Consider the following 25139-nt stretch of genomic DNA (forward strand, 5'->3'; position numbering starts at 1 on the left):
TGTAGCTGCTTATTTAGGCAGTTTCTTTTTACCTGCTTTCGTGTTCCATGCACTCATTTTCAGAGGAGCTGCATCTTTAAGTTCCTCGGAGCAATCTCAGTGGATCTGGGGAAAGACAGAATCAAGCCGTACCTTCCAACAGTCCTCACTCCTCTGTACAGGGAGCTGAACAGCACCTATGCAGAGCAAGGTAAGTGATATCCTTCATCATGAACGCCCCCTGTCATCCTTTTCCTCTGTTGAGGAACAGATGCCTTTAACAGTGAATTTCACCTACCTACAGTTTAACCAAAATATCAGGAGAGGGGGAGAACAATATGACAGCTGGAACAAAAATGTATATGCTGACAAAGAAAGTCCTGGAGTTAGGCAGGCTCCTGCACACAAGTGAATAAGGCTTGAGCTTATGTGGAAAAAGTATAGTGCTCAAGGGTGGACTCATGGCAGCAGGACTGACTTCTTCAGCAAGGGAAGGTAGGGGGTGCAGGTCTCAGAGAAGGTAGGACAAAGCTGCAGCCAAGTGTCTTTCTTTCTTAATTGCCATATTAAGGTCTGCTGTGAGGATTAGGAGCTCTTTTGAAATAGAGCATCCTGAAAATGAACTTCAGTGTGTGTGTCATGTGTTTACAGTGACTGAAAGAGAACAAATGCTGCAGCGAGGGAGGAGAGCTGTTTACTACAGGAATGATGCACGCTGTGTGTGCAGGCAGACAGGCACCTATTGAATTTCACCCTCCAGAATGAGTCCAGGTCACTTTGCTCCACTCACTTTGTCTGAGCAGAAACCCTGGTTCCTCCTTGGGGACCTGTGTTTATTTAAAATTCTTAAGGAAACCTGAAGGTACATAATGAGGAAAATGAGAGCAAAGATTGCAGGGCAGCCTCAAAACTTAATTGCAGAGCAGTGAATCTGTGTGTGCGGCCTGTATGAAGTGATGCTGGGTGGAGAAAGACCAACTAATTTCCCATGATGGACTCTTGACTTAAGAACAATCTTTCATTGTTCATGAGAGTGTTTTAAGTCAGGCAAACCCAATGTCAGGATAAGCCCAGGCCATAAAGCAAAAAACAGTTACACAGCCATACACTTAGAGTAACATACGCCTTGAAAGTATGTTGTGCATCTCTAGAAAGGATACAAAAGAACTGGAGAAAAGGAGAAGGGCAGTAACGGGGTTTTTGTAAGGAACAACTGACTGGCCATCATTTTTTAGCTGAGTTCAAAATGATGGAGCAGAGATTGGCAATGGTGTGAGTGGGTAAAGAAAGATAAACTTCTTGCTTTCTGTGTCAGCACATGAAGCACCACTTGTAGCCCTATGGGAAGGCTGGTAGAGAGCAAGCAGATATTTCATAAGTTGCGCCAGAGGAGATTCAGGTTGGATATTAGGAAAAATTTCTTCTCCTAAAGAGTGATCAGGTATTGGAACAGACTGCCCAGGGAGGTGGGGGAGTCACCAACCCTGGAGGTGCTCAAGAACCATGTGGATATGGTACTGAGGGACAGGGTTAGTAGGGAAATACTGGTGGTGGATGGATGGTTGGACTAGATGATCTCAGAGGTCTTTTCCAACCTTGGTGATTCTCTGATTCTGTCTTTGGGACTGTGCCTGCAGAAATACTGGGCGAGATCCATCAGTAGGAATGCTTTTAGTAAAAAGGGTAATTCCCCATTGGGTTCTTGGCTTTTGCTCTATATGCTGAAAGGATTAAGCTAGTTTATTTTGTTTTATTAGATCCAACACTGAAGAACCTTTCCCAAGAAATTATAGAACTGCTCAAGAAATTAGTCGGTCTGGAGGCTTTTTCGCTTGCCTTTTCTTCTGTGCAGAAACAGGCCAATCAGAAAAGAGCTATGAGGAAAAAGCAGAGGGCTTTGCAGGTAAGTTTATTCTGCTTCCTCTTCTGGGAAAAGGAAAACAGGGCTTTTCTAAAGGCTTGAGAGCTGATCAGGGAGATGAGTGTGAAGAATAACTTCATCCTGAATTTGGGTAGTTTGTGAAACAGAAACAAGAAACTACTGAGAAAGGTGATCAGGCACTGCAGCAATGATGGTGGCATTGGTCACAGCCCTGAGCAGCCAGAGTTCAAGGAGCACTTGGAGAACGCTCCTAGACCAAGGGGTTTGTAGGGTGGCCTCATGCAGAGCCAGGACTCAATCATCTTTGGGGACTCCTCCAACTCAGAACGTTCTATGATGCTGTGGTTTCATTTAAGGTAAATAAACCTGTGGGCAGGTTTTGATCGATCCCAGTGCCCTGCTGTTTAGGTTACCTGAAGAGCAGCAATAAACATGGCTCCAGCAGCCAGAAGACCCTCATTTTTGAGAAGCCTTGGAGCTAGTGCACTAGGCCTGTTAGGCACACATTTCTTGGGAACTTTCTGACATTTACAGCTTTAACTAAACAAACATTCTTTTTCATTAGACTGTGGCAAACCCTGACATTGCTGCAAGGAGGAAGCTGAAGAGACACAAGAATAAAGCAGAAACGAGGAAGAGAAAAATAGAATTCCTGCGCCCCAGCTATAAGGCCAAGAGACATCGTGGTCATGCACTGAAAGACTTAGCAATGGTGGAATGAAAAGTCATCTTCTTCCCAGAAGGTGAATTTGTAAAAATGAATTTCAACTTAATACTGTTGGGGAGAAAAAAAGAGTATTTACATATTTTAATTGTATTTATTTGTATTTTTTTCCATGTCTTCTTTTTCATCGATGATCTTAAATAAAAGCTTTTTAATAAAGCTTAAGGGTTGTTCTTTTTCCAAAACCTGTATATTTATTAGAGAATGTAAAGTTCATTGGACAACCAGTATGATTTTTTACACTGAATTTTTATTTCATGTTTAAAAGATGGGTTATATGATGACTGCATTCATGCCTGTGCCCCTCCTACCTTCTGGAGAAAACAGACTGCATTGACCTTGATTTGTCTTTCAGCTTCCACAGCTGTAGGGAGAAAGCTGACTCATTTGCAGCTAAGTACAGAGTATAGGAAGAACAGCTCAGGGAAGGGGGGAGTTAAGTTACAGCCGTGCCACATCAGGGCAGCAGGCAGCTACTGGAGAAACAGAAAAAGTGATGCTATGTTAACAGGTACAGTTGTTAACAGCTGTACCTTATTGTAACAATGTACCTGCACTGAGGGATGCTGAAGCATAACAACAGCAGCTTAAGGAAACCTCCTGAAATGTTCAGCCATGTCTGTTATAACTGGCTGCAGCTGAACTCAACTCTGCTTCTGCAAGCAAGCAACACACCTTTAAGTACAGCTGATCATTGTGGATTTTATTAGTGTTTTAATTACACAAATAGAGTAACCACACCAACTTCAAACTACCCAGTGAATGGAAAAAGAATATATAAATCCCTTTGCCCTCCAGAAAAACTTTCATACAAATTATTAAGCACATCTTTAAACATAAAGAAAGAAAATGAAGGTCATAATGTACACAGACATCCACTTGGGTTCAGTTTTCTAGCTGAAGAGAGGCATCCACATTACGTGACCCAAATGCAAACCTGCCCTATTTACAAGTACTTGTGGCCTGACCATACTTGACTGCAGAAAGAGGGATGCTGGACGTAGTTGAAACTTCTTGGCAATTGTCAGCTTTGTATCACTGTCTACTCTTCAAGGCTTCCACCAACCTAGGAAAAAGGGTAAAGCAGTTTATTGAAAAGTCATTTCAGAGATACCAGGACACCTTTAGGAGTAAGCTACCCTTTCAACTTACGAGGGCTCTTGTTTTAAAGATGACTGCCCATAGCAATACAGCCCTAGCTAGAGGGCACAGTAAACAGGCAAGTCCTGAAATGCTCATCTTTCTGTTCTGACAATTACCAAAGAAGCTCTGCAAACCTGTAATTCATACCTTAATGCTTTTACATCAGACTTTCCATCTTTCTTCTTTACAAAAGAAGATGTGTTAAGACACCTCACTAATAAAGCTAACAATCAGATTTTTACTCACCATTCCATTGCTTCATCAAGCCCAGTGCCTTTAGTAGCAGAAGTTTTGAATATCTGCCATTTTCTGTCCTTCAGTGCTGGTAAGCCCAGTGCATTTGCCATTTCTGTGGGAGTCATGGCCTGTTCCATGTCCTGCTTATTTGCAAACACCACCAAAATGGCTTTCTTCAATTCTTCTTCCTAAGAAATGAGAATCATGCCAAACTGTTTGCCAGGATTTTTAACTAATTTTATTTATGCAGAGAAAACCTGTAGGACAAAAAGCAGCTTCTATCATGACTCTCCTCCAGTTTGCCAATTTTAGTGCATCACCAAAAGAATGACACCTATTTTGAATTCCATTTGCTCCCACATCACATAGAAGCACTTTCAAAACAAGGCAGATTTCATAATGTAACAGCGCACTGTAAACAGGAGGCAGATTTGACAAAGCATACAATTAAAAAGCTTATAGCACTTTTGGAAGAAAAAGAACTTTCACTTAACACATCTTCCCTTTATTACTGTTCCGTGCATGTTCTTCACTACCCAGTAGGACACCACTGGAATTCCCTTCAGGGCCTGATTTTCTACCACTGATGCACTGAGCAGCTTGTGGACAGGCAAGTTTTCACGCAACCAAAGGCTAAATGTTACCTACTGTCCAGAGAACTACTGTGCAGAAATATAAAATACCTACAGCACATTGAGCTTGCTTCAGTTAGAAGTACTGCACAGGCCTGTTCTGATGGCTGAAACTTCACAACTGAACATGATACCACTGAATCAAGTTTCACATCTGCTCCAAGAACTGTAACACTTCATTTCCATTTCACTCATATGACCATTGTTCTCATTTTCTTACCTCCAGCATAGCAACAAGCTCTGATTTTGAAGTGCCAATTCTGTCTCGATCACAGCTGTCCACTACATAAATGACTGCATCTGTATTGGAATAGTAACATCGCCAGTATGGCCTGCAGAAGACAAAAAAAGCCATCTGAAGGTTTAGCAGCACTCTACAGCCACATAATGAAAAACCAACCAGAGGAAGTAACAATTCTCTCTGGGGTAAAAAAAGAAAGAATTTATCATCATGAGGTTATGAAAAGGACCAGACTGGTACAAAAAAATCACCAGCAAAAACTAAGAGGAATTGTTCAAACAGCTAATTCATATAGGTATGCAATTACTGAGGGTCACAACAAACCATCTTTTTCAGGATTACTGGAGCTAAAAAGGAAAAGGAAACAAGCACTGCCCCTTACTGAACAGTGCTCAAAGTGTAATCCTGAGGAGGGCACACAGGGGTCCTGCACAAACCATTACAATTATGCATGGAATGGTTTGTTAAAAAACTCAAAGCTCACTACTCAAAAAAATTATTGCCTATGTTCAAATATAATCTTATAGCTTTGCACTCTTAAAAATATGAATATTTAAATATAAATGTTCAGCATGCTGCCTAATTCCATGCTACACAAGTCAACTAGCTTTTCAAAGCAGAACTGTATACCAGTGAAATTAATTCACCTGTAGTCCAAAACAGAGGTGGCAGTAACAGAACCCTGTCAAACTACAGCGCTCTCTTGTCAACAAGCTGGTTTTAACTCAAAGGAAACAACTGTCAGAACAGACAGCTATGAGAATTTCAAGAACTTTACAAGCACTTTTTACAGAAGTTTGATGACATCCTTTCATTTTTTAGACAACACATATTACCTTATGCTTGTCTGTCCTCCCAGATCCCAAACTTGAAATTTCAGATTCTTGTATGTCACTGTTTCAACATTGAAGCCAATTGCTGAAATAAAGTTACACAATTTTACTGATGATCCTTTTTTTTTTTTTTTCCTGAAATACACTTAGTTTAATATCATCATGCCTAAAAATTCCTCATGAGAAACGTAGTGATGCTCACATCCCTTGAGAAGTGACTCCAGCAGGCATTTATGGCTAAAAATAATGCATCATAAACATATTATAGAGACCTGCCAACAAATGCTAAAGTTGTTATAAATGAATATTAGTGTGCCTGAAAGTGTCAAAGGAAACAAAGCAGCAGTTAAAAGAGCAGCGTGCTTTGATAACAAAGTACACAACTGACAGCAATAGAATTGCTAAGGAACATATCCTACACATCAACACCAGATCTGTGGCCTTGAAAGATCACAGCAGAGACTGCTTCTCAGCAGAAGGCTTTACATTGTGATATCTGAAAGATGGCAGTAAAGTTACAGCATATATAGCTGTCATTCCTCTCCCTGTCACCACAGAGAAACACAGAGCAGGAAAACAAACAAACGTGGACTGCCTAAAAGGCCTGACCAAAGACAGTCAAGTTCATCCCAGCCATTCAGGAAGACTTCAACAGATGTGGCAAGGATTCAACAACCAATATGCCCCGTCCTTCATGTTACACCCCCATCTAGTTCACAATACACTACAATTTAGACTAAATATCAGGAAAAATTCTTTACTGCAAGGGTGGTGAGACACAGGAACAGGCTGCCCACAAAGGCTGTGGATGCCCCCTTCCTGGAAGCATTCAAGACCAGACTGCATGGGGCTCTGAGCAACTTGGTCTAGAGGGAGGTGTCCCTGCCTATAGCAGGGGGGTTGGAACTAGATGGTCTTAAAGGTCCCTTTCAACTCAAACTATTCTGATTCTATGATTTCAGCCAGAAAACTTCAGCACACAAACCTCAATGTTTGTTATGTGTGGGTATGATGGCATGGACACTAGAACAATTGGTGAAATTAGTTATATTTTAAGTAAATATCTCCTACTATGACATCTCACACTGAATTGCTACACTTTCTACAGAATGTAGAACACAAAAAGAAATGCAGGTAGTTTTCTGTGTTAAATAGAAGTGTTTATATAACAAGCTTAAGACCCTTGTCAATAACAAGAAGTGATAATCACAGAATCACCAAGGTTGGAAAACACCTCCAAATTCACCCAATCCAACAGTCCACCTACCACCAATATTTCCCTACTAAACCACATCCCTTAAATTAAATAGGTGTGACTCATCGATCACATGCTATGTAAAATGTGATATGTACAATAACAACAAACTCTAGAATTCACATTAGTGCTATGTCTAGAGACAAAAAAATTCAACAGTCCATAGCTACTAGTTAGAGAAGCCTACCAATCACAGTAACAACCTTGAAGTCAAGTACTTTTTGCATTCAGTAGAGCAGCATAAAAGATTCCTTTTTGTTGTATTTCTATAGCATACAGTAAGAGCGTAAGAGAAAGTTCTTAAAGGCAAGTGCTGGGCTGCAACAATATAAGGTGCATTTGTTTACAAAGTAAGCTCTGACATACCAGAGCTAACAAATCAGCTGCATTTAGTAACGGACCGACTGCTTACTTGGAATGGTGGTAACAACTTCTCCAACCTGTAACCTGTACAGGATGGTTGTTTTTCCGGCTCCATCCAGCCCCAGGATCAGAATCCTCATCTCTCGAGTTCCAAACAAACTGGAAAAGATGGTGGAGAAAAAGCCCCCTACAAAAAATAAAAGCAGAACAGAAAGCCACCTCCAGGTCAGCTGGCAAAGCAGAGGCTGTCCTTCTTCCTGACCAGCAGCACATCTCTTACATTCAGAGAAAAAAGGCAAGTTCTGAGTGCTGAAACACATCCTTCTCTCATGGTCTCATGCAATTCTTTTATCATAAATCTCCCGGCAAAACGAAGCTTGCAGCAGCATCGAGCTTCCTCATTGCGGTTAGTTTTCTCATTTGCCAAAATCTGAGCCATCTCCTCCTTCGTTTGCATCAGCCTCTGCCTTGTCAAAGCAAGAGCCCAGCACACAAGGACACTGCGGTACGAGAAAGCACTCCTCCTGACGCCTACAATCTCTCCCGGGACCACCTGCTTCTCCTTCCTTCAAACGAAGCGCAATTCGGCGGGCGCTCACCAAGTCACGCTGCCGACAAGCGCACATCGCCGCGTCGGAACGGCGCCGTGAGGCCCATCGGCAGAACGGCGGCACGCAGCTCCCCGCTCCGCACAGCCTTCTGCACAACGCCATTCGGCCACACGAAAACCCTGCTCTAACGCCACGTCCGCGTAGGTTAGGCTCGCACGAATCGCCCAACCCCTACATTCGGGGTCTCCGCCTCCCTCACCGCTCCGCGCTACAAGCACAACCCGGCCCACCGCGCGCTCCTGCCCCGCTGCCCTCACCCATGTCGAGCCGCTGCGCCGGGCCCTGCCCGCCTCGCCGCTCCTGTCAGCGCCGCCGCTCGCCTGCCCGCAGCTCCACGTCGCGCGCCGCGGCGAGTAAAAGAGGCGCCCCCCCCCACCCCGCTTCGCCGTTTCGACACCGGGGCGGGACGGGCTCTGCCTCCAAGTAAGAAGGGAGAACAGAGCGTAGGGCGACCCTAACACTCCTGATACAGAGGTACGCGGGGCGGGAGGAAAAAGAAAGGAGAAATAAGAAGAAATTAATAAAGCGGGCCGACGAGGAAAAGTGACGAATCTGCTGCCGCGGAAGCAGCGTGTGCGGAAATGAGGGCGGTGCGGCATAACCTCCTCCCCCCACCCTCACCCCGCCCTCACTGCCCCTCCTGCATCCACGACGGTACAAGCGCAGGTGTATCCGCGCCGATCGCTCCCGCCGTGACCAAATAAACACACAAGATCCGAATCGCTGTGGGATTCTGCACGAAAGGCAGAGACTTGCGCTGTGTAAAATGGCGGTGGAAGTGTTACCCGTCACAAACAACAGCGTTCCACACAGCGCTGCGTGATGTCTGAGCCACCAGAATCCCCAAATTAGTTCTAGTACAGGCTTTCTCATTAAATACAGTGCTTCCTGATTCTCACTGATGAATAGATGAACAAAAGCGATGCGAAGCACCAGGCAAAAGGCAGCCCTGTAAATCATTAATAACCAGTAATTCTTAGAGAACAGATAACAGCCCTTGTCTGACAGCAGGGAACAACCAGCCCTGTGTGAAAGATAATATCAGCACACGTTAATTATGTGAAGTATAAAATCCTCAAGAACGTGAAACGCTACATAGTGGCAGCTCAGGATACAACTCACAAGGCACGTGCAGAGAAGTGAGCTGTAAGATCAGACACTGTAGTAAGAAATCCAATCAGTCTCACGTTTTTTTACATGAGACAATGAGATATGAAAATCTAAGAATAATCTCTAATTACAGAACCAATCTGCCACTCAAACCTGCCTGCTCCCTCTTCAAGCACTGTATTCTGCCTTTGTACTCCTGCTGAAGCAGCACAGAAATCTTTAGCTTTCCAAGCTGTAAGAACATAATCTATGGCTGTCACCTTCTGTGCCTTTCCTCATGGATTTTCTTTTTCTTGTACCTAGAGTTCTCCAAAGAGAGGAAGCTTGTATCCATGTCAGCTGAAAAAAGGCAGGGCAATGGGGAAGATAAACAAGTAGCTTACAGCATAAAAATGATGACCTTTCTCATAAAATCCGTATCACAGAGTCCAATCACATTAAATGTGTGTGAAGCAGGAACAGTATGAACACACAAACCTTTCCCTTTTTTCTGAGAGCATCCATAAGTCTGGTACCATCACAACAGCTTTTCTTTCCTTTATGTACTCCATTTGAATTCTTTCTTGCTGTAGTTCTTACATTAATCAGAACTCACTTAAAAATGATTCTTTATTTTTCCTTTCAAGTTGGGAGCAGTAAGAAAGAATGCACAAAACCGATCCAAAGGGATAAGAAAAAAAAGGTAACAAAAATGCTTTTTTTTTTTTTTGGACATTGTTTAGAAAATGTGTCATCTATAAAATCCGATGATCCAGAAGGCCTGCCCAGATACACTGCTTCAAGGGACAAGCTTCATGTATCAGTCTTTTAGGTCCTTGATATCCTTAGGAGACCACGGATGCGTCTCACAAGAGCTTGAATAAAGGTGTAACGTGACCGAACCTTAGAATATAACCCCTCAATGTCCAGAAGTTTCTTCTGTAGGGATTCACCAAAACTGTTGGTGGTTTCAATCTGAAGCTGAGAAACAGATTTGTTTCAGTCAACAATACAAAATTTTATCATTCTAGAACATCTGTTCATCTATCACCTGTCAACATCTATCAGTTTTTTCACAATACTTTACAATCTTTAGGAATTAAACAAAACTTTTTCTTATAAAGGTGCTTGAGATTACAAAAGATTTTGAACACAGGCTCCTTTTTTGTGCACAAACAGCAGCAGAAATGTCAATGGAATTTTTTAATAAAAATGGTATTTTTTTTCTGCTGCTTTTGCACCCAATTAACACAGACTATTAAATTTCTGTGTAAGAATAAAACGATTCCGTTTGTAAATATTCACACTTTACAGTCTGCTCAATTTCTGTTACCCTTTCCAATCTCATTTCTCTATGGTCAGTTGCTGCTGACCTGTTGTAAACAGTTACAGAATCACAGAAACTTGGGCATCCTGCCCTCAAATTGAAAACCTTTCAAGATAACTGATGTTTTCAGGGAGCTGTTATTAATAAATGCATACCATTTGTCTGGTTTATTAAAAAAAAGTGATTAGTTTCATTTGAAACTCTAGATTAATTTTTCATTTTACATATTAAGTCTTGAAAATGTGTGTGCAGCACTGCAAGTGCTACCTGCTTCATAATATTTCCTAAAAAAAGTGTGCAATACATCTTTAGTTCTAAATCAAGTTATTTACTGTTGATGTTACCACAGGTTGTTGAGAGATGGGAGAATTGTAGTCAGACTGCTCTCAATAGCTGTACGGTAACAATCTGTATTTTTCAGTAGACTGTGACATCTTACCTGATCTATATCATGCTGACTCACTCGATTCAGTCCACTGCTGAAATCCAAGCTGGACTCTGAACCAAAAGAATCTAGTGATAGAAAATAAGAGGTTGTTGGCTACTCAACAACATGATTTTTCCACACCGTCATAAATAATTTTAAATTGTAATACTCAAAATTTGTCACTAAACTTGCATATTAGAAGTTAAAGTAATTTTTTGACTTAACATATTTTCTCTAAGTCACTGAGCAGCCATGATCACACAACGTGAAACTTTAAGCAAAAAGTTCCTCCTCAAGTCAGTAATCTTTCTGACTTCTATCAAAATTCAACACATTCTGTCAAATCAACAGTGCCTGTAATTCTAACAAGCGCTTTCAAAAACACCAGTCTCCATTCTAGTTCTTCATTTTTTCTTTGTTTACAATGTTTTCATATGCATCGTTTTGGATCACCGGTCTGATTTCATTATTTGAACTTCACTCTGTTTGAACTACATAAATAAATAAAATAGTAGTTCATTTGAAGATTGTGTGTAATAGACAACACTCCAAAGTCTGTGGCTGAACAATACGTGCATCGTCATTTCTTCCAAGGAAAGTCTAAACATATATCCAAATCCAAACAAAACCTCTTCATTAAATATAAATTGCAAAATGTTAATAGTAACAAATTGGTTTTAAATTTAACCATCAGATTAACTCAAAAGCATCTATCAGAAATTTTACCTTGCAATCTTCCTCTCTTAAATGATATTCTGGAAGATAGCAATGAGTCTTGGGAGTCAGTGGGTGTGTAATTCAGTAGATAGTGTTCCAGATGACGCCAAAGAATGAAGAGACATGTTTCTATAATATCTGTTGACATATTTCTAAGTGAAGGAGTTCAAGTTTGTCTTTAGATTGTACATTTACTATATAAGCATATTTAGACAACCATTTAGAAGCAGTTCAAGATATTATCTCAGCAACTGTAACTTCCTCCAGCAGCAGGTTCCCACCCCCACTGCTGATAATGAGGGCCTGGAATGGATCACATGGATCCTTACCTGTTTCCGTACTGGCTAGGCTAGTTCAAATGACTGCTACACTTATTGTGACTTGTAATGGTAGTTCAGTTGCAGTAGTGTGTTAAAGCTCAGGTTGTAAAGCTGGAAGTGGCTGTACCAGCTACAACATGCAAGTCTGCAAGAGCATATCTTTCCTAAGCTAGATTTCAGAGGAAAATTCTGAGCCTCTGCAACAATTATTTTGTGCAGTACTAGTTATTTCCAAAGAATTACTGGTATTCACAAGAAAAAGCTTATGCACAATTCACTGTAACACTGGGAACTCCAGTCGCTCTCATAAGCATCTGAATTATTTTTCAGAGAATTTTTGCCAGCACACTTGTACATGTATGTACATATCTAGTGGGCCTGGATATTAAATTTAAGAGCTGGTCGGTAATAATATTGGCAATATTAACAATAATAAGTGCTTCATCATAATTAAGAAAAATCCTAGTAAGGGTGTCTCTGTGATGGGATTTATCACTGACCTCATCTTCCAGTCGTAGTATTACTTAAAAAATACTTACAGCCTAAAAGTAGCAGAACAATGTGTACTATTTTAAGTTTCTGTATTTCAAATTTTCCTTTTATATGATGTGTTGTTCAAAGTGGTCAGAAACCTAGGTTAAAATAATCTGTTCCTATTTCTCCGCATTTTTGGAAGGAATTACTTTTGAGGTTAACTTCAATTTCAGAAGGATACAAGAACAAAGAGAAAGCAGCTTGGCTCGGTTGTTTATGAGCTTCACCAGCCGTCGCCTTGCCAAAACGTATTTTTGGGCAGTGGAGATTTTATCAACTCCAGCTGGCATAACTGATTGACACAGCTGTCAAGAGGAAAAAAGAAAATTATAGCAAGTCAGAACAGAAGGAAAGAATAATGAAAGAAATAAGCAAATAAAATTATTTACCAATATCTAGAACTTACTGTCAACCAGTTATCTCTTCAGAACTCTACACTTTAATTTTAACTTGCATAACCTTGCTTGCCAAAAAATGAATAAATTAACTGTATCCTCAAGCAACTTTTCTGTCAAGAAAAATGATCATTTGGTTTATTAATCAGTTTATTAGTTCACTGTGACAGTGTTTCTGTATGAAGTACTCATTCTCTCTGCAACCCTGTCATCTGTAACCCAAGGTCTGATGCAGATGTTACAGCTACTAAACACTATACAAGTTGCATCTATTTAGTCAAGGAGAAACAGGATGAACAGTCCCAAAGTGTTAATAATGGTTCTCCAACATAATGGAAAACCACTCAACTTTTAACAAGTCCAGTATCACCCCCCATCAATTTTATGCCACCCATTCTATAGTTCCTTTTATCAACAGCAGAAAGGACCATGCAAAATAACTGGAACTATTTATTTATATAAGATACTTCAGAGTCCCTGGTACAGCTGTATGTGTTACAAGCAACATAGTCCCTACAAAGTCAGTGGAAATGTTACCTCTTTTATTTCATCTGGTGGGAGTTGCTCCACATTTTGTAGTTTGTTAACACTCTGACGATGGCTATCATAGTAACTGAAGAAATCATTAGTGCTCTGTTTCAGTAGATAGATGATAATGCCCAAACCAGGCAAGCGCCAGTATGGGACCACTGGTGCTTGTGTATCTAGAAAAAGATGACCAAGTTATAATAAACAAATTAAATTAAGAAAAATGATAAAAATAAAAAATCAAGAAGTCAATACTGTCAATAAAGCAGTGAAAGACATGGAAGCATTGGCAAGTCTGTGATTTATTTCTGTGCCAGAATTCATACAAGTGGAAGTCTAGGTAAAAAGTTGTGCAGCAGCAGTACTAGAAGGCAATCAGCAAAGTACTGAATGTAACACAAGAAAATTTAACTACAACATACAGGGTACATTTCTTAACCACTCAACTGCATAACAGCACAGCCAAGTCTGTTGCCATGTATTGTAATGAAGAGTCAACACTTAAACTAATCTTATATGTCATAAATAAGGTCCTAGTTTTGCATAATTTAATCCAGCACAGTTGCTAAAGAAACAATCAATCAAAAAAAAACCCCTTAGCTTCCCCTGCCTTTTACTATTTATTTATATCCACTTTTTTTTTTTTTAAATTCATGCACTATTTCTGAGGCTTCAATGGGAAGTGGATGTAAAAGTACTTTGGGTTATATTTGTTTTAACTTGATTAGTTTCCTGATTTGGATTCGTTCAAGGCTGTAAAACCATTTATTGCAGAGTATGAAAATGAGCAGCTACATCATTGACATGAAGTATAGGTGAAGCTGCAATCGCTGCTATGTTATTTTCTACTAGCCCAGACGCTGCTGTTCAATGTCCAAAAAATAGGAAGCCAAAAATCTCACCTTGACGAGGCCCATCTCGGTTGGTTGACTCTGACAGGCTAGGAGTGAACAGACAAACAGTGTGCTCAAAAGTGGGGGCGCTTTGCAACATAAGCGACTCACAGTACTCCATCACATTTGCACAGATCTCAAAATAAAAAGAAGGAGATGGTATGCAAGTTGAAACATGGATAAAAGTCAATAAACAGCATTCGATTTTTCTTTGTCTCTATTCAGTTGAATGTGATGATTATTTTTTCTGAGTTATAGCCCCACTTCCATGTCAGGTCTAGGACTTACAACCTTATCCCTCTTTCCAAACCTACTAGTCACAATTTCTGGTCACTCGTAACTCCTCTTGGGTTCTAACTTAGTATTCTCCATGCTCCCTGTATCCAGACTTTATTTTGAAATTCTCTAATCAGTTTATAGCTTTGAAGTTGTCAGACTTCTGTGTATCCAGAACAATAACGATCACTAATGAAAGTTTAAGTAACCAAATTTTCAATGACTATTTTGAATAAAAATTAAATGTGGGATCCTATACCAAACTGAAAATAGTGCAGAGCATTAAAACTAGTCAAAATCACACGAAGGTATGACAACAAAAGTAACCTGCACAACAGGTAAAATTCCATAATTTGTGACTGAAGGTTCTTGAACTTCTTTTGTCCTTACCTGTTGCATGGCCAACTCAATTTCATCTCTCTTGTTCACTCTGTCTCCTTCTGCATTATCATCCTGCAGTTTAAACTGACGTAGCCTGTCTGAACCACCAAATCGACTTAGAAGTCCTAAGCACTGGCGCTGCCATCAGAAACACACAGTTCAATTAGAATCTCAGCAAAGGAAGTGCATGATCCTTGTCACTTTTAAAAGCAGAAGAGCAAGACACATCCCTTCCCGCACAATAGGAAGACAGCGATGCAAATAAAATTTTCAAGCTACATTTGTATCTTTCAAAACACAATGCTTTAACTCACTTTTAGTTAAATTAAAAGCTAATGACATCCTAAAACAGCTCCTTGAGAGATGTGATTCAGGAGGGCACAACGTTGTCTAACACCTCTTTCAGACTGTTATACTGACTAGCAGCAATGACAGTTTAGGTTTATGTATACCTATTTAAAACACTTTTATCTATAAAGAAGAATAATCTGGATATGGAGATACTAAGTTGCAAAAAAGTAGTAAAAAAAACAATTCAGTGGTTTCATAAAAAGGAAGAAAAACCTATAAATTTGGTTTTACTTTATATACAGCTGCTAAGATCGTCATAGTGTCTCAGACTGGAAGTCAGTTTCATACAGAGTGTTCAAAAAGATATGGAAGATTAAACATTTACTGGTAATTGCACTTAGGAAAAAGTATTTTTATTATTTAATGAAAATAACATGACAAACTAGAGATAAAAGTTACAGTAACAGATGACTGATCTCCAGTTTTGCTCAAAACAGCTCTGTTTCAAATGAACCAATTAAAACTCCTTCTAACAAGAAACATTTCTGCTGTTTTGCATGAATTTTTTGCTGACATGATGCCTCAGAGAAACAACTAGCCCAGCATTTCAGCAATCATTTACATTCTGCTACTCTGCTTTAGGCTGGTCAGTCTAGTATTTACTATCAAAATGCCCAGAAAACACATCCTTCTCTTGGCAACCAGAAATATTTGTCAGGGCAGCTCTGTCTACAAACAGTTTTCAAAGAATCTTTTTTTACAAACATCTTGCTGATATGAATAGCAAAGCTTCAAAAACACTGCTGAATGATGAGCTGCAATATGGGCAACAGTTACAGCTCCTGAGCAAAACTTACTCTACCTTGGCGTTACCTTTGGATTCTAAGTCAGAGTTATTCTGCAAAGAAACTTAACATAAGCATGCTAAATGTCCTACACTGTTGAGCTGGAGGCATGCTTATGGCAGAAGTGGTAACAATATCCTGCACCACTTCACACACATTGGTGTTGACTTCAAATTGTTCTCCACATAAGGTAAACCCTAAGCCAAGGAGAGCTAAAAATGTCTCTGACTTAACTCTTACATTGCCAAGTGATGTCTTTTCTATTTGTTTCAAAACAAGAACAACTGCATCCCCAAATCGAATGGCAATAAATAAATAAATAAATAAATAAATAAATAAATAAACAATACACATCCTATCCACAAAACACACACCAAAAATTAGCACTGCACATTCTTTTTCATGTTATGCAATGCATTTCTTACCTATCAGTCAGAGCATAAAACCTACAGAACCAGGAAGCAACTCTAATCTATATACACAGTTCCAAAAAGACAGGTGTTAAATATGTAACTTTATCACCTGAAATCGACCTATATGTCCTTGTAGCTCCATCTGTGTCCCTTCATTAACATCAACATCCAATTCATTTAGCACCCCTGGTAAAAAATACAGCCATGAAATTAACTTTTTCAAACGAAAACAAATTGAGGGAGTATAAAAGTATATTTAAATATAAGATCAGAAAAAAAAAATCAGCAAAACAATCTAAATTTTGCACTATTTTGAGGAAAACATTCATATATGAATGCAGCTAGTATGCATGCTATATAGGTTACTAATCTGCAAAGTAGTTTTAAAAAGCACAGTATACTATACACAAATTAATACTTGGTCTCAACCTGCAACTCTGTACTCCTTTCTATTGTACTCAGATCTTCCTTTGAACAGAACAAGCCATTACATCAAAATAGAGAAGTTATTTTGAAATTTTAAGCAAGTCTTCTAGAATCAGCAGAAATCTCTGTATACATCAAAATAATGATTAGTCCTCCACAAAGATAAGTCACACAAGAGAAATGTCAGTATGCCACAGAATTGGCAGGAAAAAAATAATTATTTGTAAAGTAAAAAAAGAAATAAAAATGTAGAAAACATTAATAAAGATATGGGTACACAAACATTTTCTGACTTTATTTCCTCAGCTGTAGAATTTTCTGAATGAAAATTCCTGAAGCTACTTTGAACACTACTATTAACAAGTGATCTCAAAGACAAAAAGGACTTACTTCCAGGTAGGATAATGAAAAGAAAATGAAAATCAAATGCACATTATACTAGTCTACTAATTCCTTATAGAAAACAAACTCCAATATTCATGCAAATGCAGGTAAGAGAATTCAAAACAACAGGTTCTTACCAGGCAAAGCTGCCTTGCTGATTATTCCTGTCAGGGAGGCCAGTTCTTGGAGAGATCCAACACTAACATCTTGACACCTCAGGATTGCCTGGATAGTATCTGAATGGGAAATGAGAAACTGCAAAACCTGTAACACATGAAGAAAAAAGGAAATGTGAATCCATCAGAATTTAGCAGTAAGCAAAGAGGAAGCAGTGTTTTAACTTCTGAGGGAATTTTTAGAGCAATCTCTCAGTATCATTGAAAATGTTATTTTAAAATAGCTTACTTAAGCAGAGCAAGATGACACACCGTTTGATCGAAGGAACAATAACAGTGATATTTCAGCATCTTTCACAACATACCTGTCCTGCTGCTTGCAGGTGTTGTGCCATGCTGGATGTGAGAATCACTTGGCACAGCTGAAGAGCTGGAAGCAGAATCTGGCGATAACGTTCCACTGGAGCAGGAATGAAGAGTGGGGGATCTCTCATTCCATACATTCTTAAGTGGTTTAGGGGAAAACAAATGTAAAGAAAAAATAATGAAGAAAAATGAGGCCCACTCATGAAGCAGAGCCTTAGCTTAAAAACCACCCAAAACCTAAAAGGTTGCCATCAGACATTTTCTCCATTCAAAGATAATTCCTTTTTTGCACTATACCATAAGAAAACAGACTAAGAAATAAATCTGTCTTAGAAATAAGACACATGCTTTCTTTACTTTTCCAGATATAAAACTAAATGTTCTCAAATCTTTTATGGAGAGATGTGCTTGATTCTGCAGCAATTGAAAAGCACTGTCCTCTACAAATGCCCTATATGTTTCATATGATTTTATACATGTCACTGATACTTCTACACAAAGTATTTCATATAACCATATAATTGTACAGATTACAAGGGATCTTAATGATCATCTTGTTCCCATTCCCTGCCATAGGCAGGGACATCTTCCACTAGATCAGGATGCCCAAAGGCCCATCCAACTTGGCTCTGAGCACTTGCAGGGATGGCGGTGCCCACAGCTGCCCTGGACAACCTGTAACAGTGCCTTATCACCCTCGAAGTAGAGAATTTCTCCCTTACACCTCATCTAAATCTATTCTCTTTTCATTTAAAGCCATTACCCTTTGTCTTATCATTTCACTCACTGCTAAAGTGTCCCTCTAACAGTTTTCTGGTATGCACACTTTAAGTAATGGAAGGCTGCCAAGACTCCCTGGAGCCTTCTTCAGACTGAACAACCCCAACTCTCTCAGCCTGTCTCCACAGACCTTTGATGCAGCCCAAGATACGGCTGGCTTTCTGGGCTGCAAGCACACACTGCTGGCTCACACTGAGGTTTTAACTAACTAGCACCCACACATCCTTCTCCTCAGGGATGCTTCTCAAACCATTCTTAGACCACTCTGTATTTGTGCTTGGAATTGCCCAGTCCAGGTGCAGGATCTTGTATTTGGCCTCACTGAACATCGTGAGGTTCACATGGGTCCACATTTCAAGACTGCCAAGGTCAACTGTACCACACCAACTTGATGTTCTTTCTTACTTGTCTAAGTTTTACTTTTTCAAAGTTTGAACCCACAGTACATTACTAAAAACTGTAAATTTAAAACAATGACCAAGGTTTCAAATTTGCCATGGTGATTTTCCCTGACTGCTCAGTTTTCTGGGAGTCAACTTTCTTCTCTCAGTTGTCTTGTGATGACCAACAATATGACAACATACCAATAAACTTGCCAAGCAGTATATGGCTGATATTTAAATACATGAAATATTTCTGAAATTATATTTATTCTATCATGTTTATTGCTCTATTGCTAGTGCATCATGGGGGAAGTTTAACTTTCTACTTTTTGTTCACCAGTTATCAATTCCCCTAAGCAGTGGTAGTTGACCAGCTTTTCAAATATTAATCTAAAAAAAATATTAGCACGAGGACCATTCCTGCCTAAGGAATCAAACGAATACAGCTTTACATACTATAAGCAACTGAACATGCAAGCACACTCACTTGGAATTTTTCTCTCAATAAAAGAAAAAAGCTTGAACAAATGCAAAAAGAATATACTCACTAAAACTTACTCAAAAGACTCATGGCTATAAAAAAGATAAAATGTGCTCTCTTTACTGTATTACAGTTTCAAAACCAACTAGGGGAACAACACTTACCCCTGATGATCTGTTTCAGGTCGCATGTCATATACTTGACACTGTGCCAGCCTTACAATCACTCCAGACCGCAACAGTTCTAATGCCCCTTGCTGACTCTTAGCTACCCTGGTGAGGAATGCCTAGAGAACAACAGAAAAACTTAAGTACTTGCTATTGGCAATGAACAAACAACAGACTAGTAAGTAATTCCTTCTTGATTTTAGCATCATTTCAAATACTATTATTTTAGTACAGCATTTCTGCATACAATCGATTTAGAGTATAGATAAGCAACTAAAACTTAGAAACACAAAATTGTTCCTTAGGTGCTCTTACCATTTTGGATTCATAGGTGTACAATGCCTTAAGTAAAGGTGGCTGAGGTGTGAGTAAGCTCTGAAGAGTGAGATCATCATCTACTAGGCTATCCACAAGCACTTTCAGGTAGCCACTATTGGAGAGATACAAAAGCCACTGCTGCTGCTTGTCTACTGAAACAATGCGGTCAAGCAAAGCCAATGCCAACATCTGGGATGGGAAAGAAAAAAACAAACAAAATTGGAAACTAACAAACAAATCCAAAGCAGGATTAAATTGATAAGATGAATGAGATTTCTAACAAATACCCAAAAATATTAAATGCTAGGGAGTTGTTTCTAATCACTTCTTAAAAGCAGAATGTATTTCTGTCTATCCCTTCTTTGTAAAATACTTTGTAAAAATTCTTGTTTTAGTATACAACAAACCAATTATCTTTCCTCTAAGCCAATTACCTTTCCTCTATTGCTCATTCTTTAACAAAACATTACAGATATTCTTCACCAATAACTATGCCAAAGTATTTTTTAATGAAATACTGCTATAAGAACTATTAGTAATTAAAATTAGATTGCATTCTGACTAGATTTCTGTCTACTGAAGATATCACAAAATAATTACTTCTGAAGTCAACAAATCTTTCGAAAGTGGGAAAGTTAACCACTAAGGTCATGACTTAAAGATAACAGATAAATGTCACAGCAGCTCATATCTGCAATCTTCTGCAGTAGTCCTTGATACTTTTGTTTTTAAACAAAAGGACACATTACTTTTTTGACAAAATAATACGTATATACATCCATACTTTTAACAGCTTGAAGGATAAGGGGGAGGACAGAAATGTGAAAGAGACAAAGTATCTACAAAGAATGTTCCAGTTCTACCTCATGAAATTTACTTTCCCTGCACAGTAGGAAAATGTTCTCTATAACAAACAAAGCAGTAATTGCAGAGGAATAGATTTATTTACCCTGCCTATCTCATGGCCATCACAAGCATCACGACAGACCACCTCCATGAGAGCTGCCCCATAACTCTCAATAATTGCCATGTTTTCTCGTTGCAATTTACTAAACACATCTTCAGGAGCTGTCAGACGTTCCCACATTGTTTTTTTAGCTGTAAAAAAAAAAAAAAAAACCACAAGTAAAGCTAAAAAGGAAAAATACTAAGTGTGCAGCTTGGCATTAGCTTACTTATAGCACAGCTTAGGCTACTTCTTTCAGGGCATTCTCTATGTTGAAAAAGAAATATAAAAACCATGGGATAATGGGTTTTGATTGAAGTGCAGACATTTTCCCACAAATCCTTTTTTTTTTTTTTTTTCCTAAGTATCACATAACGTGCCAGCCAAAATTAATAAAGATTTGTGCCCGTATACTTACTCCATGCTTGTAAATAATCTGTATGAAATTATTTTAAGATTGAATACATGCAAATTAAAATAGTTCTTAGAGCTAAGAACTTCCATAGAGAACAAAATACTCAGTTTGAAGGAAAGTAAACAAGATGAGGTAAGTGGAAACGTCCTGACTTCAAAGCCAGCAATAAACTACAGAGAGGTCATAACAATTTCAGTTATTTTCACTTAGGCTCAAAAAGCTGATCAAGTAATAACAGTCTGCATGCACAATTAGTGACCCCAAGTGTTCTTTTTCCATCCTCATTCAACATCTAAGATGAAATAGCAGTAATAAATGCTGATGAGTCAAGCACCCAGACTATTAAGAGAGACAATGTAATTTTGGCCAGAAGCTCTCTAGGCTGGTTAAGAAGCAGCTGACTAGCTTGAAAAAGGCATTTTACTGAGTTTCTGTTTGTTTGTTTTGTTGGGTTTTTTTGCTCCGTTTTGTGGTTGTTTGTTTTCCCCTGGAGTCTCCCACTAAACAGAAAGAAAGAATATTATCTCTGAGGTTGTTTGGTTGGTTTTTTTTTTTAAACATAATCATAGTGGCATCCATACTTTTAACAGCTTGAAGGATGCATCAGTATACATAAAGATGTGAAGACAACATATTTCTACAGCTATAACTGTTTTGGTGTAGGTCCAAGTAATCTCCAGTCTTTCAACAACTTTGTAGCTGTGAGTCATAGCTCTACACAAAAATAAATGCTCTATCTTCTAGACAGACAATTCAAATAGACAAAATTTGTATCATAAACTATCTCAGCATGTTTAATTTTTTTGTGTTTTTTTTGTTGTTGTTGTTGTTTTTTCTCTTTCCCAAAATACAGTTGAACCATACCAGCTTCTAAAGTGTCTGGTTCATCCGGTCTCTGTGCAATCTGTAAATAATAAAGCAGTGACCCATAAAGGTGTGTCCTCACTCTCTGGAATCCACCACCTGTTTGCAAGAAATATTCATAATTAGAACCAAATAGATGCAATCTTCACAAAGCTATCTGCCACTGACACTTTTCTGTGGCAGAGCTGGTAAAGATAAAACAAACAGATTTATTAGAGTTCTATTGTTTGTATAAAAATGTATTTATGAGTAAATTCAGCAAGTTTATGCTGCCATAAATACTAAAACATGAAATTCCCTTTAAAGTAATTTACGTTCTCTTCTGATTGTTCTGATTTTTAAAAATATGCCTTTTTTTAAATTATTCTTTTTCATATTAGCAGTATCACTTATAATGCCTCAATATGAATCTTGGAAGATCCATCTAATTGACTGCAATAAAAAAAAACTTCACGGCAGTAGGTTTGTTAAATCAAGCAGTTCAGATCATCCTTCTACCTTCAGTGGTTAGAATTCTTACACATGCCCTGCAAATACCTGTTTTCAAAATGAAATCCAGCAGCTTTTTTAAGATGATGTGGAGTGAAGAGTCACCAATGGAAGCAAAACCCATGGATATGCTCTCAGAGCCAGGTGATGAGGTAAAAGAACCATCCAGCATCAAGACATATTGGGACTGTCCAGTCATTGGGACTGCAAGTGGCTGTTTTTGCTCTGTTTTCACAGACTGGCTAAGATGGGCAGTGAGGGTGAACACAGCCCCGGCCACCACTGGCATCAGCTCCTGAGCTGCATCATCATCCAGGATCTTAACACAGAAGAAAACAAACAAGCAGTAGCAAAGGGAAAAAAGAAGTCCATAAGTGTCTAATTTCATGAGTTACTGTGTAGGAATGGCTAAGTCACAGCCTCAACCAATGATTGAGCACCTGGTCAAGGGACACAGCCAGCCTTGGGAGTACAGGTGAAAGCAATCAGGGTTCCACCTTTCCCTAAGCCTCCTTTCAGGGCTGACTGCTATGAAGGAAAGATCTCTACCTGGAGATCCCTCCTTTTGGAGTATTTGATGAGCCCTGATCCTTGGGATGGTTAAGCAAATCTTTCTTTCTTTAACTGGATTGTGACAATCACACTTTTTTGGATAATTTAGAACTGGTTATCTGCCATGGTCTTTCCCTACAGTTATAGAAGTAATTAATTTAGCCTCTCACAGCTATTTCTAATTACAAAATCCTTACTCTTTCTACTATGAGGATTCATTAAACTCTTTCACTCTTCAAAAGAAGTATTGATAAGATTTAAATGAATATCTAAATGCAATAAATTAACAAATACAGTACTGGCTGCTTTCATCACTTCAGTGAGTTCTTCTGTATTCTTTATCAAAATGGGCTGTCTCCTCATTTTCCTTTCCAGGCTATCATTATTCCAGTTAACACTAAAATGTCTTTAAAATTTGTCAATATAAGGTTCATAGTTCACATAGCTACTCTGTTCACAGTGCATTCTAACTTCAGCACAGTAGCAATCAGAAAGCTGAAAAGAACACTAAAGGCAAATAAATTTTGTTTTGTCTTTAATCAAGAATGCTACATGAAGAGTAGTTTCTCTTTCAAAAAGACACAGCAACAAAGTTCAAGGAGAGAGTTGTTTTCCAATAAAGCTTTACCTTGTCATGAACGTCCTGTAATAGATCACGGATAATCAATTGTCTGTCTTCAGCTTGTATAAGATCCTGGGGGCAGGCAGTGAGTATAATTTCCACCAGCTGCCTCCATGACTCTAAAGCATGTTTCTTAGCATGGAGGCATTGCAGCAGTTTATTCCGCTCCACTACATATTGCAGGATGGTGTTGATCTCCTGACCACCCACGACAAAAAAACTGAGTTACAATATGCCAAAAGAGGTTAATGACAAAGATAGCTTTCAAGATTAGAAGTATTAATCTATTAGTAAGTCTCTGGGGAAAAAAAGGATAAGTCTTTAGCTTTATAAAATTGAAAGAAATTCTAACATACACCTTACAAATGGAAACAGACAACTGGAAAAAGCTGTCCAAGTATTATCTTCTCATTTTAGTGTCAGTCATCCCTCTTTCATCTTTCTATTTTCAAATCCAATTGCAAATAAAGTTAAAAGATAGTAAGAGCATCAAAAAATAACTAAGATCCTCCAAGTTCAAAGAAACTAATTGTGTAGAAAAAAGCAGAAATAAAACTGGTATCTCCTACAAGACAGGCAAGACAAACTTGGTTGATACTGTACAGAGAACAGAATGTTAAGAACTAGTTTCTCTTACCAATGTCTTTTTTTTCACCTTCAGGAATTACTAACTCAAAGTTCAGGACTCAAATATACAGTTTTCATGGTAAAGCTTACTGTTTAACACTTTATGAAATTCACCAAGAGAAACAACAGCAGCTTATTTTTTATTTTCTTACCTCCATAAGTAAAGGTCTCTGACCTATTGCTGCCATTCCTTGAAGGGCATTGACTTCTGCAACCAGAACTCTGTGAAGATGCTGAAATGGCAAAGGATTATTAAAAATAAGAAACTTTAACCACAAGAAAGATTTAAAATTATTTAGGAGGTAGCTACATAGTAAGAAATGCAATTGAAAGACTGAAATTCAAATGAATCTCACCCATTCTTCAGAGAATTAAATATGGGAGAAACCTAACTACTTTTAGCTGTCCAGTCTCTGCTTACTGATTACACTTTTCATCTCTGCACTTATTTGTCTCCTTCTGTTCCTAAATCATCAGTTCTTCCAGTACATCACAACTCCCTTTTCTTGTCAATCTTCACTACAGACCTCTTGCACAGATGTAAATGTTTATCTCCTCTAATTTACATTTACAGTGTAGAGTAATGTGGAGTAGGAGTTTTCTCATTGCCATCAAGATCACTTAGATATTCTGTTCTACTCCTGCTTTGTTGAGTGTCTTTTAGATCACAGTTTTTTCAGATCTATCTATTAGGTCACTCTGAAAATAATGCTTTCTATTTCCATGGAGACTACAACAGATACAAAGAGCACAATAACACTATCTGATAGAGCAAATTCTCTGCTACAAAACATTCTTTTTCAATGTAGTCAACACCATTAGCTAATTCATGTGGATGAACTGATTGAGATGCTCTTTATTTCATGT

At 38.7% G+C, this 25139-nt stretch overlaps 3 protein-coding genes across 4 annotated transcripts in view; 1 reads left to right on the forward strand and 2 right to left on the reverse strand.

The window, feature by feature from the left end:
- The window catches only part of UTP20 (UTP20 small subunit processome component), a 59120-nt gene extending 56376 nt beyond the window's left edge, over positions 1-2744 (forward strand). The window contains exons 60-62 of the mRNA XM_031600386.2: positions 64-190; positions 1737-1882; positions 2427-2744. Of these exons, the coding sequence (XP_031456246.2) occupies positions 64-190; positions 1737-1882; positions 2427-2582 (429 nt within the window). The 3' untranslated portion in view covers positions 2583-2744. The remainder of the gene's footprint in view (positions 1-63; positions 191-1736; positions 1883-2426) is intronic.
- A 505-nt stretch (positions 2745-3249) lies between these two features.
- On the reverse strand, positions 3250-8284 carry ARL1 (ARF like GTPase 1). Of its 2 annotated transcripts, none has more exons than XM_090140460.1 (6): positions 7774-8149; positions 7339-7476; positions 5675-5756; positions 4818-4929; positions 3975-4153; positions 3250-3651 (listed from the first exon to the last, which is right to left on the reverse strand). In XM_090140460.1, the coding sequence occupies exons 1-6, from the start codon at positions 8000-8002 to the stop codon at positions 3621-3623; spliced, it is 771 nt and encodes a 256-aa protein (XP_089996586.1). In that variant the 5' UTR covers positions 8003-8149; the 3' UTR covers positions 3250-3620. The 2 variants fall into 2 exon arrangements, with proteins under 2 accessions (XP_089996586.1, XP_031456249.1); XM_031600389.2 differs by lacking the exon at positions 7774-8149 and adding an exon at positions 8158-8284 and having other exon boundaries at positions 3251-3651.
- A 293-nt stretch (positions 8285-8577) lies between these two features.
- Positions 8578-25139, reverse strand: part of NUP205 (nucleoporin 205) — a 45477-nt gene continuing 28915 nt past the window's right edge. The window contains exons 27-43 of the mRNA XM_031600388.2: positions 24425-24505; positions 23652-23843; positions 22520-22790; positions 21983-22081; positions 20707-20855; positions 19755-19946; positions 19437-19558; positions 17628-17766; positions 17284-17410; positions 16446-16522; positions 14797-14925; positions 14140-14266; positions 13247-13413; positions 12496-12619; positions 11470-11598; positions 10756-10829; positions 8578-9970 (exon numbers count right to left, since the gene is read on the reverse strand). Of these exons, the coding sequence (XP_031456248.1) occupies positions 9818-9970; positions 10756-10829; positions 11470-11598; positions 12496-12619; positions 13247-13413; positions 14140-14266; positions 14797-14925; positions 16446-16522; positions 17284-17410; positions 17628-17766; positions 19437-19558; positions 19755-19946; positions 20707-20855; positions 21983-22081; positions 22520-22790; positions 23652-23843; positions 24425-24505 (2352 nt within the window). The 3' untranslated portion in view covers positions 8578-9817. The remainder of the gene's footprint in view (positions 9971-10755; positions 10830-11469; positions 11599-12495; positions 12620-13246; positions 13414-14139; positions 14267-14796; positions 14926-16445; positions 16523-17283; positions 17411-17627; positions 17767-19436; positions 19559-19754; positions 19947-20706; positions 20856-21982; positions 22082-22519; positions 22791-23651; positions 23844-24424; positions 24506-25139) is intronic.

The sequence above is a fragment of the Phasianus colchicus genome, chromosome 1 (genome assembly GCF_987193195.1).
Source record: "Phasianus colchicus chromosome 1, bPhaCol1.hap1.1, whole genome shotgun sequence".
NCBI lineage: Eukaryota > Metazoa > Chordata > Aves > Galliformes > Phasianidae > Phasianus > Phasianus colchicus.

Coding starts and splice junctions, on each gene's coding strand:
- ARL1 (XM_090140460.1), bottom strand. CDS start 8,002: ATGGCGTTGTGCAGAAGGCTGTGCGGAGCGGGGAGCTGCGTGCCGCCG. Junction 7,477..7,773: donor GCAGTGTCCTTGTGTGCTGG/GCTCTTGCTTTG, acceptor TATTTTTTGTAG/GGGGCTTTTTCTCCACCATC. Junction 4,930..5,674: donor GGAGGACAGACAAGCATAAG/GTAATATGTGTT, acceptor TGTCTTCTGCAG/GCCATACTGGCGATGTTACT.